A 17,903-nucleotide genomic window follows, 5' to 3' on the forward strand; every position below is an offset into this window, starting at 1 on the left:
GCAGTATTTCTTTTAAGTGAGTAGGCCCCCAGCGTGGCAGGTTGTTAGGCTCAGGGCCTTACAATTGCTGTAAGCCTCTAGCCTATTAGGTCTCTTGTCAGCTCTCTGAGGATTGCAGCTGGGTGGGGCTGGCCTCAGGCACAGGAGCACCCAATTGTTTCAGGCTTTGGAAGGTGGAGCAAACCTCCTATGTGGGTCTTTGAGAAGCACAAGTCTTCTGCGGCTGAGAAGCCCTGCTGCCCACAGGTCCACACACACAGTCAACACAGTCCTGCCCTGTGTGAGTGCCCCGACCTCCCCAAGCGGACCCAGTCTCTCCACGGCGGGAGCCCCACACACTCTGCCACCGCCCCACACTCTCCACCCGCTCCTTGTGCACACCCTGCCCTGCTCAAGTTGGCTCAGTTGCCAGGCTGCAGAGAATCCAGTCACCAATCTATGCAGGCCCACACGTTGCCTGAGGGCTTGTTGTTGGGTGGGGCCAGTCTCTAGGGTGGGCTGCCTGCCCTGGCTGAGCTGGATTAAATCGGTGCTCTAGCGGGTGGGGCAGACCCTGGGCTAGCAGGCCTCAGGGAGAACTCCAATGGTGTCTGTGTCAGCACGCCCACACCAGGCCACAACAATGGCTGCCGCCAATGTCCCAGTCCCTGAAGAGGTCTCACCCCTCACGGAGATGCACTCAGGGCCTATTAGGTGAGTCTCTTTTCACCAAAGCACTGTGCACCTTTCTTTCTGGTGATTTTAGGGTGCTTCCTGAAATGGGTGAGTTTGCGCGCGGGCCCTTTAAGAGCCAGTTTTAGTTTCTTTGTGAACCGGGTTTTCTGGGGGTGCTCCCCAGTGTTTTAGTAGCAGGCACAGTCAGATATTATGCCACTCATCTCGATTGTGCTGGGTCCACAAAATGCCCACAGCGGGGGCGCTCCCCGGCTCAGGGCCCCGCGCCTCCAGGGAGGCTGTGGACCTGTGAGCTGCTCCCGGCGGCCGTGTAGCTGGCGGCTTGTGAAGGCGGCGTTTCCTCTCCAGAAGGGAGTCTCTGCCTCTTCCACCTCAGTTAGGATTGTCCGTTGTTGCAGGAGTTCCTCTCATCCAGTTTTCAGTTCTGTCTCAGGGGTAATTTTTCCACGAGTAGTTGTAAATTGGCTGTGTCCACGGGAGGAGGTGAGTTCCGAGTCTGCCTACGCCGCCATCTTGACTCTCAATCTCCCTGTTTTATATTTTCTATTGTTGATGGGCATTTGTGTAATTTCCAGTTTTTGACTATTATGAATACTACTGCCATGAATATTCCGGCAAATGTCTCTTTTGGTGGACATATGTGTGTATTTCCATTTGGTACGTGCCTCCAAGTGGATTTGCTGAGTGAGCTTTAGTAGATCCCACCACACAGTTTTCCTAAATGGTGGCACCAGTGTGTTCTCTCATCTGAAGTGCACAGCAGCTCCACTTGTTCCACACCCTCGTCAACACTTGGTATTGGCAGTCTTTGTAGTTTTAGCCATTTTGGTAGGTTTTTATCTTTTTTCTACTTTAAATCTTTTAATTTTACCTAGAATAAAATCCAACCTTCTTTTTATTGCCTACAGGCCCCTGGCTGGTCTAATTCCCACCTGCCCTTTGACTTCATTTACTCCTCGCCCCAGCTCATTCACTCGATTCTGGTCACACTGACTTCATTTCTGTTATCTTGAAATTTCCAAACTCCTTCCTCCTTTGGAGATTTCATTCTAGCTGTTCCTTCTATGAGGACAGCTCTTCACCAGATGTCTACCTGGTGGGCTCCTTGTCATTACCCAGACCTCAGCTATACTGTCAGCTCTTTTTGTTGTTGTTGTTGTTGAGGAAGACTGGCCTTGAGCTAACATCTGTGCCCATCTTCCTCTATTTTGTATGTGGGATGCCTCCACAGCATGGCTTGATGAGCAGTGTGTAGATCCGCGCCTAGGATCCAAACCCGTGAACCCCGAGCTGCCAACCCCGGGCTGCTGAAGTAGCGTGCACGAACATAACCACTATACCACCGGGCAAGCCCCCTACTGTCACCTCTTTAGTGAAGCCTTCCCCACACCCTATCACTTCATCATATTTCATATCCTTCATGGGTCTCACCAACCTGAAAGCATCTCTTATATTTTCTTTTTCTTTTTTTTTTTGTGAGGAAGATCAGCCCTGAGCTAACATCCATGCCAATCCTCCTCTTTTTGCTGATGAAGACTGGCCCTGAGCTAACATCTGTGCCCATCTTCCTCCACTTTATATGGGACGCCGCCACGGCATGGCCTGACAAGTGGTGCATTGGTGCGCGCCCGGGATCCAAACCCGGGCCGCCAGCAGCGGAGCGCACGCACTTAAGCACTACGCCACAGGGCCGGCCCCCATATATTTTCTTATTCAGTGTTTTTCCCCACATCTCTTGTCCCCCACGCCACACACTAGACGCTAGACTGTGTCACCTGGCACATAGCAGGAACTGTATAAATATCAGATGAGTGAGTCAATGAACCGATGGATGGGACTTAAAGGAGAGATTAGGTCTAGGACCTCAGGAAACCAAATGCTTTTAGCGTCACCCTTCTGTCACCCCTGCTGCTTCTTCCATCTCCAGAAATTCACTTTATTCCTGCAACAAACGTCTGTCACAGGATTGCTGGTATAGATTCTCAAGTCTCCAGGAGAGGAAAAATGTGAGAATTTAAGAGCCCTAAAGGTATAAAGATTTTAGTAGAGCCTCAACCCCCCCACCCCAGCCTAATACTGGGTTTTGGAACATTTGACTGTGACATGTGAACATATTTCTGCTTCACTCTCACTGGGAAACTTCATCTGCAGGTTACATTCAGTGAGAAATCATCAGATATTTAGTTAGAACAAATAAAAGCTACTGTGCATTATTATTAAATATACATTCTGAATATGCATCACATCCTGGTCTGAGGATCAAATAGATTGAAGATAAAATTCAACCAGGAATTCAGCAATGCCTACATCATACACAGATCGTTGCTTTACACCTGCTCTCAAGATGAGGTAATGAACCTGTAGAGGAAGTTGCTTCACTTCATAAAAACCCTAAACCAATGGAAAGAGTCCATTACCTACGGCTTGTGACTAATGACATAAACTCCTAAGAGTATTCCCATTGCAAAAATATCTGCAATTGGGAAAGACTGGCAAGGAGGGGTTGGTGGGAGGAGGATGCTAAAGGAGTCTGTGCTCATCAAGTATCTGTTACTGTCACGCACTCTGCTAAGGAGGTTTTACAAACGTCACCTCTGAAAAGCAGGTCTAAGCAGACCTGTCTTCTAGATAAGGGGTGCTGCTGGGGTTTGACTCCCTGTCAGGGAGAGGACAGTGAGATACAGGTGTGTCCCCCTTTGAAGGTAACCACGTGAGACATCAGCAGTAGAGTTTAATGAGTTCTCTACCAGTCAATGAGAGCAAGACTCACAACCAGGTGGGTGAAAGGGCAACACAAATGAGAAGGAATTTCACACAGAGCACACACGAATGGCCAATGAGCATAGGCAGAGATGTCTCATCTTACTAGTAATTAGGGAAACGTAAAATAAAATCACAAGATAGCTTTTACATCATTGGACTGCCCAAACTGGCAAAGTGTAAAAGTCTGACATCACCAAATATTAGCAAGAACATGAAGCAATGAAACTCTTATCTGCTAAATGATACTAATGTAGAGAAAATTTGAGATTTTCTAATACAGTAGAAGATACATCTATCCAATGATCCTGAAATTTCACTCACTAGGCAACTTCTCAAAACCCACACAAGAGGATATTACAAAAATCTTCACCACAGCATTATTTTTAAGAGAAAAATATAAATTTGAAAAAACCTAAATGTTTGAAGGAGATGGATACATAAATTGGGGTATATTCATATGATGGAATACTGTACAGTAGTGGCCTTGAAAGAAATAGAACTACACTTCTCAAAATATTTGAATCTCACAAATATAACATTGAGTGAAAAAAAGCAAATTACATAAGTATGCAGTATAGTATTTTTTATATAGAGACTAAAAAGTCCTCCACAAGAATACTTTATATTGCTTAAGGAATACAGACACACACACACACACACACACACACAGAATCACAAGCACTAAGCTTAGGATAGTGAGTTTGGGGCGTGGAAAAGATGCATACAGGAAACTAGGTAATTATTATTTCTGAGGCTAGGTCTTGCTTACATGACTTATGACTTGTTTTGAATTAGTTAGCTGTTAACTATTGCATGATGCACATTTAAAAAGAAAATTCAAAAAGTGAAAATCAGATAGGAAAAATAAAGTGATTGAATTCAGGAAGTTTCAGCATAAATGCTATCCAGGTTGTCTGATTTTTCAAGGTAATCTAGACCCTGCAGTAAACTTTTTTTTTTTTTTTTTGTGAGGAAGATCAGCCCTGAGCTAACATCCGTGCCAATCCTCCTCTTTTTGCTGAGGAAGACTGGCTCTGAGCTAACATCTATTGCCTATCCTCCTCCTTTTTTTTCTCCCCAAATCCCCAGTAGATAGTTGTATGTCATAGCTGCACATCCTTCTAGTTGCTGTATGTGGGACGCGGCCTCAGCATGGCCGGAGAAGCGGTGCGTCGGTGCGCGCCCGGGGTCCAAACCCTGGCCGCCAGCAACAGAGCGCACACACTCAACCGCTAAGCCATGGGGCCGGCCCCAGGTTTCTGTTGTTTTTAATCACAAACTTTACAATCCTCAAATCAAGTTCTGCCTTCGAGCCAGTGGTTTATTCTCCACGCATCAGGAAACACATTTGGTGTGGAAACCATCCCCGGGAGTGTCAGTGTCAGGTCCATATTCTCACTAGCAAAGTGAACATCAGGAATGTCCAGTAAGGGGGAGGCGCTGCAGGGGCCGGGGCCGCCCCGCTTCAGTTCACAAGCTTTGGGCATCTATACTGATTGGACTTGGCACACATGGTGATCCTCAAACTACAAAAAATAGAATAGGACATAAATCCTTCTGTTCATAAGGGAGAACGTGAAAAAGACAACAAAAATAAAAAGGTTTAGAGATAGCTTTTAACACTGCTTCCGACAATAGTTCTGTGTGTGAGTCACTTACATTTTCTATAGTAACACCTTTGCTTTGTTTTGGGTGGGCCACAAGCCTTGCAAAATGCATAGGTGCAGAGGAACCTCATTCAATGCTCATGTTAGGGGGGAGTCATAAAGATCTCCACTTATAGCTTAACAAACGGGTCCTCAAAGCATGAGAGCCTGAGGGATCCCCAGGATCCTTTAAAAAGATCCCTGAAATCAAAGCTATTTTTATAATGCTATTAAGACCTCATATGTCTTTTTTATTCTCATTCTCTCCCCAGTGTTTAGTAGACTTTTTCAGAGGCTACATGACACGTTACATCATAAGAGAAAGGAAGCAGACACAGATGTGAGCATCCAACTGTCTTCTATTTAGTCAGTCATTAAAGAGATTTCCAAACACGAAGTGTGGTATGTAGTGGTATGCAGAACAATATCACTTTTCTCAATAAGTCTGTTTGTTTGGGGAAGTATAGTTATTTTTCAAAAAATGTATGATATTTATGTTAACAGGTAATGAGTTTGTTGTAAACTCATCTAAAATGGATAAGAAAACAAATGTTAAAAACACTCTCCCTTTTAATTTCAATATATGTAGTAAATATTGACAGACACAGCCCACATAAACAAAAGCACTTTGGAATCCTCAGTAATCTTGAGGAGTGTAGAAATTATCAGACCACTGGCCTCCAAGCTATCACAGAAAAGCTTTGCTGGTAATGCCCTTACTGCGTTCCTCTCCCTGCTCCTGTGGTAGCTTCTGTCTCACTGTCTCTAATCCAAAAAGACCACCAGAAATAGCTTGGCCCGGAATCTGTTGAATGGAGATTACATTTTATATATTTTTCTGTCTCAGTGCCCTGAGGGATATCTCTGGGGTGTTTCCTGATGGCCAGAGCAACAGGTCCTGTTGATATGCTATTCGGAAGTTTCAGACAGGAGCACGGTTCCTGCTTCAGGTATCTGAGGATCACCGAGGCATGTCTGCTTTACAAGCACGACTCAGGCAGATGAAAGGGATTCCTTAGGAGCCATTTGGGAGGGCTTCCACCTTTGTGGTGTTCTATATCCGCCAACACCAGGCGTGTACTAACTGCTCAAATGGGGTTTGGAAAAGAACGAATAATTCATTTACAGGGACAATTTGGAATGGATTTAAGCAGATATTCCTGATGCTGAAAGACTCGTTAGCTTCCAGAAAATCAGACAAAAACCCTTCATACCCACTTCCTAGTGTGAGGCCACGTTCCTTCCTACGCTCCCACCGGGGGAGGTCGGCCTGCCCCGCCCACGGTGGCGAGGAAACAGCCTGGTATGGAAATGCCGCGACAGGGTTCAGACCCTGCTGTCAGATTTTCCCTTCGCCACGAGACCCTGCAGGGTCCAATCCCGTCAGGCAGGTAGACACGGCCGGGAGTCTGCGGCTGAGCCCGGGGCAGGTGGGGCGCCGTCGGTAGGAAAGGTGTGGAGGGAAGCGGTAGCAAGAATGTGCGCGGCCGGGAGGCCAGAGATCGGGACTCCCAGGTGGCCCCGGACCGGCGGGGCGACCCTGGGGGAGCACTCCGTCTCTGGGCGAAGGTGTAGAGCCGACTCCGTCCGGCGGCGCTCAGTCCTCCCCCCTCTTTCCTGCCCACCTTTGCCAGGTAGGCCTGAGCTGGCTTCTCCCCAGGGGGCCCGTGTTGCGGGTTTCCGTTTAGACTGCCGGCCCCGGTGGATCCTGTGGCCAAGGACGCGCAGGGCCGGCTACGCGCGGCGCACGGTGGGGACCCGGGGCGCCACGACGGGGACTTGGGGCGCGGGCTGAGGTGGGCTGCGATGGGGGGCAAAGGGCTTGGAACGGGCCCTGACCCTCCCACCGGGCTCAGGACGCTGACCCTGCCTCACTGTCAGATGGCAGAAGGGGATGTCACGGCGTCCCCAGAGGAGGGGACCTCACTCCTGCAGCCACCCTACCCCGACTTCCCCCAACGCGCCTCCCACCTCTCCCACTCATCCCCCTCCACCCTGGATTCTGGAGGTCGGGCGCTGAGAGTAAGAACGGGGTAGCGGAGGGAGCAGTCTGTGGGGGCACGTCCGGATAAATATGGGGCCAAAGTTGGAGGGCTCTCCATGAAGAAGGGATGGTCAGTGGCCGAGGCCGGGATCTCTGAGATTCAGAGGCCGCAGAAGGCGGCGCCCTGCGCCCGGGAGACGGCGCGCTCCGCCCGGCCGTGCGCCCTCCCCTCCCACCGTCTTCTTTCCTCCTCGTAGCCCGACGTGGGGATGCTGTCCTTGCTGCTCTGCGGCGTGTCCATCGCTCTTCTACCTGTTATCAGAGCAGGTACGTTCGCTTTGTCCTCGGGTCTCAGAGGCCGCCCTCCCCCACGTGCCTCTGCGGCGCTGTGGGAGGTCCCGGAGCCGACCTCCTGGGGGATCACGTGAGACCCCGAGCCGCGCTGATCGAACTTTCCCGGTGGGCCAGGCAGAGTTCCGAAGAATGGGGAAACGGCAAGTTTCAGTTCCAAGTGTCTGATGCCCAGCCCCGAGGACATCCTGAGCTCTGAGGCGACTTCGAGAGGGAGAGGAGTTAGGCAAATTTCGCAAGTCAAGACTTGAGTTAAAATGCTCAGATGGATATAATACTATTTTATATGACAAAGGGTCATTTTATGACCCAGGGTAAAAGCAAAGAAACCATCAGCAGAACAAATGTCTTCCAAGAAAAACTAAGCAATTTGGTAGAAGCGAAGTTTACAGTGAGCAGAGTTTTTAACAATCCTTTTTGGGATGAGATACTTATACCTTTTATGCAAGAGGGAGTGACATAGCTGGGCGGCAGAGGAGAAAGAAAACAGGACGAGGAAGGCTCAGAACTGGAACGTTTACTCTGAAGGAGGAGGATGCAAGAACTAAGGGTCTTGGAATAGAGGGGAGAGAAGATCATTCCAAACAGGGAAGGGGATTGTGAAGGGGGCACTGAGTGCTTTCTGTCCTGTGGACACATTTGAAGGACTTCCCGTTATGCTTGCAAATCAGCAGGCTGTTTTTAGGAAACTCCCACACTGAGAAAACTCTCAAAATTTCAAATTGGCTGGAAAATTAAAGAGGCATTTGTTAAAACTAATCATAAAGAACCCTAGAGTTCTCTCTCACGGTGATTTTTTCCTTTCTTTCCCTAGATGAATGCGACATCATTAGTGTGCAAGACGAGACGCCTGCAGTAGGCCAGCCTTTTGCTTTCAATTGCACATACCCTCCGCTAACATCTGGGAAAGTATATGTAACATGGTACAAATATCCTAGCAATATCCCAGTATCTAAAAACACGCAGTCTAGAATTCACCAGGACCAAAACTGGATTTTGTTTCTCCCCCTGGCGTGGGAGGACTCTGGGATCTACCAGTGTGTTATCAAGTAAGTTCCTCATTTAAAATAAAAGTAACTCTCTTTTTTTTCATGTATATGTACATATATAGTATAGTATAATTATACATAATTCTTTTAGGGACATTCTTAATAAATCCTTAATAAACACAGAAAACTTAATGAGAAGAATAAACTATAGTTTTATATTGTCACAAGACAGTTTCCAGTGAACACATTTTAAAACAGAACAGATTTGTAAATCAGTTGTTGAAAAAGGAAATGCATCTTTTCTCATTGAAATGGTGCCACAAACCAGACCAGCTTATGAAACCTGTTTATCCCAACATTATTGCTGCCTTCTTTCTTGGAATGCCAAAAGTTTTGTGACGGGTGGCACATGCAGATAGCAATAAGCCTCCTTCGGGCACCTTTTCGTAAGGAATCTGCTGTAGGAATTGAACAGTGACCGAGAATCGAGTGTGTTCCAGACCCCATGCTAAGCCCTATGCTAGGAAGTAATGGAAATGAGTGACGCAGGTCTGGTGGGAGACAATTGAGCCTGGTGGGGACTGTGGTGAACAGAAAGCACATGACCCACCAAAGGCAGCAGTCTATTCGGCTCAAGTCTGTTTTGCCAATTTTTCAAGCAAACCTGGAAATTAGAATGTGTGTGTGTGTGACTTTTCAATAAGCTTTATGTGTATGGCCTAAATAAAACACATCTGTGGACCCAATTTTGTTACCCTCCATTACTAACGTGCATGATCTTAAATTATTTGAGCCTTGGTTTTCTTAGCTGTAAAATGGGAGTCATACCGGCCTGGGAGGGTTGCAGTGAAGGTTAGCTGAGATCCTGTATGACGTAGGTCCAGAGATGTAGTTGCCTTCTCTCTCTCTTGTTTTGTTGCCGTCGTATTTTCCGGTCCCTTTCTGTGTCCCACCATGGCCCCTGGCAGAGTCCACTTTTCTGTCTGTCAGATTGACTCAAGGTACAAAATTACTCAGGGGATCACAAGTGAAAGTGGCCATTAGCTCTGTCTGCCTGCCCTTTCCACAGTTTCGCTCACCATGTAGATGAAGCTTTGGACGTCCGTGGAGGCCTACTCTCCCGTTGACTCTAATTATGAATTAACTAGAGGTGGAGATCGTATGTCACACACATTCGTCTGCACGTCTAGGCTGGATTTAAAATATTTAACTCTGGGAGCTATGAAATGGGGTAAAATAACCTTTCATAGAAAGTAGACATAGATTGTCTGTCATGGAAGAAAATGAACATGAATTCTCACAAATCTTTAACATACAGATATGATACATATTTAGTCAAACTGTGTATTTTTACTTTGAAATAATTTCAAATTCACATAAAATTTGCAAGAATAGTGTAAAGAACTCCCATCTACCCTTTATCTAGATTCCCTATTACTTAACACTTTGCCACATTTACGTTAGCATTCTTTCTCTCTCTCCACGTGTATGTATATTACACAATATTTTTTTCTAAACAATTTTTTCCAAATTACTTGATTGTATGCATCATGTCCCTTTACCCCTTAATATTTCAGTGTGCATTTCCTATCGGCAAGAAGATTCTATTACATAATCACAGTATAATTATCACATTCAGGAAATTTAACTGTCACACAATGCTTTGATCTAATACATAATCCATATTCTAACAATCCATATTCTAATTTTATCAATCATCTCAATGATGACCTTTATACTTTTTTTTTTCCCTTTCCCGTACAAGATCCAATCCAAGATCATGCACTGCATTTGGTTGTCATGCGTTTTTTTTGTGTGTGTGTGAGGAAGATTAGCCCTGAGTTAACATCTGTCGCCAATCCTCCTCTTTTTGCTGAGGAAGACTGGCCCTGGGCTGCCATCCGTGCCCATCTTTCTCTACTTTATATGGGATGCCACCACAGCATGGCTTGACAAGCGGTGTGTCGGTGTGTGCCTAGGATCCAAACCTGCAAACCCAGGCTGCTGCAGCGGAGAGCGCGCACATAACCGCTGCCCCATGGGCCGGCCCATGTCATGCGTTTTTAATCTCTTTTCATCTGGAACAGGTTCTTGGTCTGTTTTTCATGACATTGACATTTTTGAGGAGTACGGGCAATATTTTATATTCTGTCCCTTAATTTGAATTTGCCAGTATTTCTTCATGGGTAGGCTCAGGCTGACCCTTCATAGCTGGAATACTACATAAGTGGTGTGTGTCCTCGTCAGACAACACTCTCAGCGGTGCATGGCGTCTATTTGCCCCTCCTTGGTGTGCATTTTGATCACTTCATTAAGATGTTGTCCAGTGTTTCTACTATATAAATATTTTTTCCTTTTCTAATGAATGGTTTCTGAGATGCATATTGTCTTGTTTGAGGCAGAGAGTTTGCATAGTACCTTAAAAATGGTTTGGAAATATTGGAATATGTACGGAATCGTTTGATTTTGTTATTGTTTATGAGGTTTCAATCTGCCGTTTTCTTACAGCAATACAGACACCTGTCACAGAATACACGTAAACCTCACTGTGTTTAAAAAATATTGGTGCGGTGCTTCCAGAAACAGTCGACCGTATTCATTAGACGAGTACCAACAGATATTACATGTTGGAAAAGATGACAGTCTTACATGTCATCTGAACTTCCCGAAGAGTTGTGTTTTGGATTCAATAAAGTGGTACAAGGTAAAAAAATAATTTTCCTACTGATATTTATCTTCCTTTTCTTTAAAACCCACTTGTTTTTGTAGTTTAAGTTGTATCTTTTAAGGCAGAGTTGGTAAAGAGATTTGTGTACCTAAGATAGATTTGTTAGCTAATTGCTATTGATAATTTTGCCTTGCTAATTATTTATTTTTAATTTATGATTATGATAGCTTTGTAATATTTTATTATTTGTATCCACCACCTCCCCCCAATTATCTTTATATTTCAGACTATCCTTGGTTATTCTCTTTTTCTAACAGATTAATTAATTAGTTTGTTTGTTTGAATGGGTAGTACATGCACATGACCCAATAGTCACAAAGCATAAGAAGTCACCCCCGGAAAGTCTCCTTGCACTCCTGATCCGGATTTGCCCTGGACCCATCACACCTTCCCTAACGTGTGGCTACCATTATTGGTTCCTTGCATACTTTGCCCTATCCTTGCATATGCTATACAAGCAAACAAAACTGTATCCTAGCCCTTCCTTGTTTATGCAAACAGGGCACCTATACTCATCTTTCTGCACCTTGTGTTTTCACCCTCAAACGTTCTCTTTTCTTGATTATACTGGCAGATGATAACATACAAGACATAGTCTTTGGCATAGAGGAGCATAGGCTAGTTGTACATCCTTCTAGTTGCTCTGTGTGGGACTGCCTCAGCATGGCTTGATGAGCGGTGTGTAGGTCCGAGCCCAGGATCCGAACTAGCAAACCCAGGGCTGCCCCCAAGCAGAGCTCGAGAACTTAACTGCTATGCAATGGGGCTGGCCCCCTAGAATTTTAATAAATGACTTTTATCAGATTAAGGAAGTTTCCCTAGTTTGCTTGGATTTTTGATATGAATTGATGTTAAATATTATCAAATTCATTTTTTACTTACCATAAGACTTTTCTTTTTAATTCTGTTAATGTTATGAATAACAAGGATTGATTTTTGAATGTTACACCAACTTTGCATTCCTGGAATAAACCGCATTGATGTGTAACCCTTTTTATATATCGCCAGATTTGGTTTGCTAATGTTTTGTCTAGGATTTTTTTCAACTGTATCATGAGAGATTAGTCTGTAATTTTTGTTTCTTGCTTTGTCCTTGTCCGATTTTGGTATGAAGGATATGCTGACCTTATAAAATGCAAAGTAATACTTTTCTTTTTTCTAGAAATGTGTAAGATTTGTTTTGTTTCCTCCTTTACATGAAGGATATGCTGACCTTATAAAATAACTTGCAAAGTAATACTTTTCTTTTTTCTAGAAATGTTTAAGATTTGTTTTATTTCTTCCTTTACATGCTTTTAGAGTTTAGTAGTGAAGTTATCTGAGACTGGAACTTACGTTGAGGGAAGGTTTTCAAATTAAAGATTCAATGTCCTTAATAATTATAGGATTACTTGGATTCCCTATTTCTTCTTGTGGCAGATTTAGCACATTGTGCGTGTTTAGAAATCTCCATTTGATCTATATAATTTTTAAATTATTGAGATAAAGTTGTTCAAAATATTCTCTTATCTTTTTAATGTTGGTGGGATTTGTAGTGATGTTTCCTCTTTTACTTCTGGTGTCGTATATTTCCATTTTCTCTCTTTTTTTGTTGATTACTCTTGCCAGGGGTTTATCAACTGGATCCGTCTTTTCAAATGCTGGCTTTGTTAATCCTGTCTTTCATTAGTTTGTTTTCTGTTTCATTAATTTCTGCTCTCATCTAGTTTGTTTTCCTCGGTTTTAATCTGCTGTTATGTTACTAACGTTATGAGATGGATTCTTTGATCATTAATTATAAGCCTTTCTTCCTTTCCAGTATATGCATTTAAAGTTATAATTTCCCTGTATCAGTTTTAGTTGCTTTCTATAGGTTTTGATATGTATATTCTCATCATTCAGTTCAAAATATTTTCTGATTTCTGATGTTATTTCTTCTTTGAACTCTGGATTATTTTGAAGGATTGCTTAGTTTGCAAATATAATAGTTTTTTTTTTGTTACTTTTCTCTGTGTGACATTAAGCTTAATTGCACTGTGACAAAGAATACACTCTATATGATTTAAATACTTTGATATTTGGCCATAAAGCCCAGCATATGTTCAACTTTTATAAATGCCCCACATATATTCAAAAGAATGTAAATATTGCAATATGCATTTGTTAGTTGTATTATTCAAGTCTACATATCTACCCCCCTCCCCTTTTTCTTTGCGTTACTTAGAAAAATATGTTAAAATAACCCAGGGTGACTGTGCATTTTTTCTGTTTCTTCTTTTGAGTCTATCAATGTTTGTATTATATTTTTGAGATTATATTATTAGTTACAAAAATATCTAAAATTCTTGTCTTGTTGTTGAATCGAATCTTTTGGTATAATAAAGCACTCATCTTTACATCTCAAGGCTTTTTGCCGTAAAGTTTACGTTTCTTTGGTACTAATACAGCTATGTTAGTTTTCTTGTGGTAGGTGCCTGCGTGCTGAATCTTTTTCTCTATCTTTTACTTTCAACCTCTTTGTATTTTTACATTTTAGGATATGTCCTTTATAAGTAGCATATATTTGGATTTAAAAAATTTTAGGCTGTCAGTTTTTATTCTTCACTTGGAGCATTTAGTCAATTTGTATTTAATGTGATTATTGATATTTTTAGGTTTATTTTCCATTTTCTATTTATCATGCCTGTTCTAAATTCTTTCCTTTCTTTTTTTCCCTTATTTTGAATTAATTATTTATTTATTATTTTTCTTCTGTTAACTTAATAGTATGCATTTTAAACAATTATCTTACTGGTTGCTTTAGACATAACATTTATCTTTGACTTATTAAAGTCTAATACAAATTAGTACTTTTAACACTTAAACAAAGTAAGAATCTTAGAATTCTTTAACTCTAACAATCTTTTGGCTTACTTGCTATTATAGTTATAGATTTGTATATTTTGGACACCGTAAGACATTATTATTATTCTCGGTCAATATTCTTTTACATTTATTCACATATCTAACCTTTGCCTTGCTCTTCATTCCATCCTGTATCTTTGAGCATCTGTCTGGAATAATTTATTCTGTCTAACCAATATCCATCAAAAATTCCCTTAGTATGAATTTTCTTATTATGAATTATCTCATTTTGTTTGTCTGAAAAAGCCTTTATTTCATCTTAATTTTTGTAAGATATTTTTGATGGGTTGGAGTTTATTTTCTTTCAGTTCTTTGAACATACTATGCCATTGTCTTATGGATTCCATTATTTCTCATGAGATATGAACAGGATCATCTCTCTTATGATTTTGAAAAGAGCTCTTTTGTTCTTTTCAAGGTAATAGGTCTTTTTTTCTGAATACTTTTAAAATTCTTTCCTTGTCTTTGGATTTTAGTAGTTTTACTATGGTGAGTTTTGACTTATGGAATTATGGATTTCTCATCTATTCCGCATGTGCTTTTTGAAATTGTGGCTTGTTGTCCTTTTTTCCCCCATCATTATTATTTTCTCAGTCATTAGTTCTTCCAACATTGCTTTTACCTTATTTTCTTTTTCATCTTCTTTTGGGATTCCAAAAGGATAAATTAATTCGTTAATTAACTAGTTAATTAACTAGTTAATTAACAAATTAATTAATTAATTCTTTTGCTTGAGGAAGAGTGTCCCTGAGCTAACATCTGTGCCAGTCTTCCTCTATTTTGTATGTGGGTCACTGCCACAGCATGGCCTCTGGCCAGTGGTGTAGATCCACACCCGGGGACTAAACCTGGGCTGCTGAGGTGGAACGTGCCGAACTTAACTACTAGGCCATGGGCCCAGCCCTGCATTTAGTCTTTTTTGAAAAACCATACTTCCTATATCTCTTATTTTCAATTATTTTGTGTGTGTGTGTTTTGGTGGGATGTTTTGTTCTGACCTGTTTTCCAATTCACTATTTTATCTATTAAGCTCATAAGTTTGTTCCTTAGTTTTAGTTATTACAGTTTTCAATCCTATAATTTTTATTTGTTCTTTTTTATAGTTTATATACATTGTTGAATTTCTCAAGCTTATGTTTAAATTTCTTGACCAAATTAAACACAGTTACTATAGAGTCCGTGTCTGATAATTCCATTACTTGGTTTCCCTGTGTGTCTGCCATTTCTCTTAGGTTTAGATCACATTGTCTTATCTTCTCACAGGATTGGTTATTTTTGCTTGAGTGCCAGATATTGAATATGAAAAATGTAGAGCTCACTTGAGGCTCTGTATACCATAATACTTCTGAGTAGTCAAGTGTACTTGATTACTTTAATTCATTTGGTGATCAAAAAAAAATTGGAAACTAGGATTGATTCAATCTCTCTTGGGGCTGTTCTTTTAGTGGTTCCACCAAACTCTGTGGCCATTTAAGATCCCAACTAAAGGCCTGAGAGTTCACCGGGGCTGTTCCTCATTGGCAGGTCCTGACTCTAACTTTTGTCCCCTAAGCCCGTAACTCTGTTAAAAGTACTGTTTTTTCAGTCTATCAGGCATCACTTTCAGAATCATTTAGGATAGTTAGTTCTATACACCTTGTGTTCCATTAATGAAAAGTTCATCTTGATGAACTTTTGTTCATCTTGATGAACTTTTCAAAGACATCTTTATAGACTGTATAGCTACCACCTGTGCCTTCTCCACTTGCAAAGATAGTACCTGGCACTTAGGAAATATTCAGTAAATATGTACTGAGTAGATGAATGGCCTCCAAGTTCTTTCTATCTCCCAATATTTTTCATGTTTCTTATCAACTATTGGGCCAATGAAAAAAATTACAGTGACAAATATTCGTTTAATACCTGCTGTGTGTCAGGGCATATAATAAGCACTTTGCCTGCTCTATCTCATTTTCCTCATTAGCATTGGCTCTGACTACAATTTAATTAGTAACAATATTCCTATTCCTTTCAGAGAGTATCGATTGCCATGCCACAGTCTGCTCCATCTCAGTTGGCTTTGACTGTGGCATCACCCATTTTTCAAGTCCATCTCTGGGCTTCTCAGGATATAGTGTTTCACATTCCTCTATGTGGCTTCTTTAGACTCTATTCCTCAAGACTCCTGTCTTCCACCTTGCAGCCTTGCTATGATCACCTCTTTGCCCTTTTCTCATGACTTTTTAGAGTCTTGACAGTAGGACTCTTCTGCCATTTTTTTTCCTCCTGACCTGGACCTGTTCTAGAAATAGACGTGAAAGCACTTGACATTTGTAGAGAGGTGGATTTTTAGAATCAACTCTGCCATCACCTCAGTGTCAAGTTACAGATGTGTTGAGTCTGTTTTCTCACTTATAAAATGAGGGTTTAGACTACAAGATTTCAGAGGGCTTTCCAAGCCTTAAGATTGCTAGCCTGAGGATAAAACCTCTTCTCTCCTGTTCCAGTATGATCAGACTTTGAGGAACTGGGTGATTATTAGCAACGTAGGAAGTGTTATAATCATTTATCATCATTTAATATAAATTTCAATTTCTGTTAAGTCTTGGAGATGGACTCACAGCTGCAATTATCAATCCTAAGTGCGCATCAGATTTTATCTTATGGACTTTTTGAAAAAGCAGATGCTTGGCCTCTTTCTCTACCAACTGAATCAGGTTATCCATGGGTGGGGCTCACGCATCTTTATTTTTAAAATAACCACTCAGCTTGAGAAGATAGGAGGAGGCTAAGAGACAAGAGGCATCCAAGGAGAAGGGATGATTCTGAAACTGTCCCACCTGCTCAGATGCAGTGACCTCAGTTATGGCTTTGTTTTACCGCTAGTAGTTCTCAGGTCTTGGGTCACTCTCTGGGCCTCAGTGTTTTCATCTGTGAAATGAGATGGTTGGGATCAATTCTCCAAATATTTAGAGCCTATTATCTGCCTGGTGCTGTGCCAGGCACTGGGGATGTAATGATGAAAGAGAGACTCTGCCTTCAAAAAAGTTATAATTTACCAGAGGAGGCAGACGAGTGAACTAAAAATTTTATTATAGTGTGAGGTGAACATAAAGAAGGCAAAATTAGATCAGACACTGGGAATGTCTGAGGAAATGCTTCCCGGAGGAGGTGACTGCTGAGCTCTGCTTAAAGAATGAATAGCAGTTAAGCTGGTGGGGAAGGGAAGGAAGGATGGTAATTCGAGGAAATAGCATGTGCAAAGGGATTAAGTGAGAAAGAGAATTGTGGTTGGGGGCATTGGTCAGAGTTTAGGCTACATGGAAGAGTGGGGTAAGGTGATGCTAGAAAGTAGAAGACCTTGTGTGTTAACCTACACCTAGCCTTTTCTCCACTTACAGTATTTTAACAGCTAATCACACCATTGGGATAATGACTTGATCAACTTTACATTCTAGTAAAGTCCTCATGAAGGCATTGTAGTGAGTAAATTGGAAGGGCTTAAGAATGGTGGCATGTTGATCATTTAGCCTACTTTAGAAATTTAGTGAAGAAATGGGGGTCATTTAACAGTGTGAAGTAGCACTGATAGAATGAGGGAAAAGGAAGAGGAGATTAAGAGGAAGGGACTCATTCTTGATGGCCCCTATTTTCCCTGTTAATTGGAAGGAGATGTTTTGTGGAAAATTGGAAAGAGCAACATAGGTAATAGGTGGGAGAAAGAGTTGAAGGAGATGCAAAGAATTTCTAAGGAGAAGACCATGAATTGGTAGTGGTGCCAATACCCATGTTTATGTGATTATCTCCTCTGGTGCTCATCTGGTTGTAGGAGAGGGATGGCAGGATCGACTCAGGATGGGAGTTTTGCAGGATGCGTAAGGGCTACAGAGGTGGGGAATTGGAAG

At 42.1% G+C, this 17,903-nt stretch overlaps 1 protein-coding gene across 4 annotated transcripts in view; it reads left to right on the plus strand.

The window, feature by feature from the left end:
* The first annotated feature begins 572 nt into the window (after positions 1-572).
* Positions 573-17,903, plus strand: part of IL36R (interleukin 36 receptor) — a 50,719-nt gene continuing 33,388 nt past the window's right edge. For 3 of the 4 annotated variants that reach the window (XM_087426297.1, XM_087426300.1, XM_087426301.1), the window contains exons 1-4: positions 6,014-6,718; positions 7,326-7,395; positions 8,234-8,468; positions 10,917-11,112. In XM_087426297.1, coding sequence (XP_087282423.1) covers positions 7,338-7,395; positions 8,234-8,468; positions 10,917-11,112 — 489 coding nt within the window. In that variant the 5' untranslated portion in view covers positions 6,014-6,718; positions 7,326-7,337. Of the gene's footprint in view, positions 694-6,013; positions 6,719-7,325; positions 7,396-8,233; positions 8,469-10,916; positions 11,113-17,903 lie in introns of those variants that run through there. The other variant, XM_087426299.1, reaches the window with a different exon arrangement.

Source organism: Ceratotherium simum, chromosome 40 (genome assembly GCF_057802395.1).
Source record: "Ceratotherium simum simum isolate JZ-2026a chromosome 40, ASM5780239v1, whole genome shotgun sequence".
Classification (NCBI taxonomy): domain Eukaryota; kingdom Metazoa; phylum Chordata; class Mammalia; order Perissodactyla; family Rhinocerotidae; genus Ceratotherium; species Ceratotherium simum.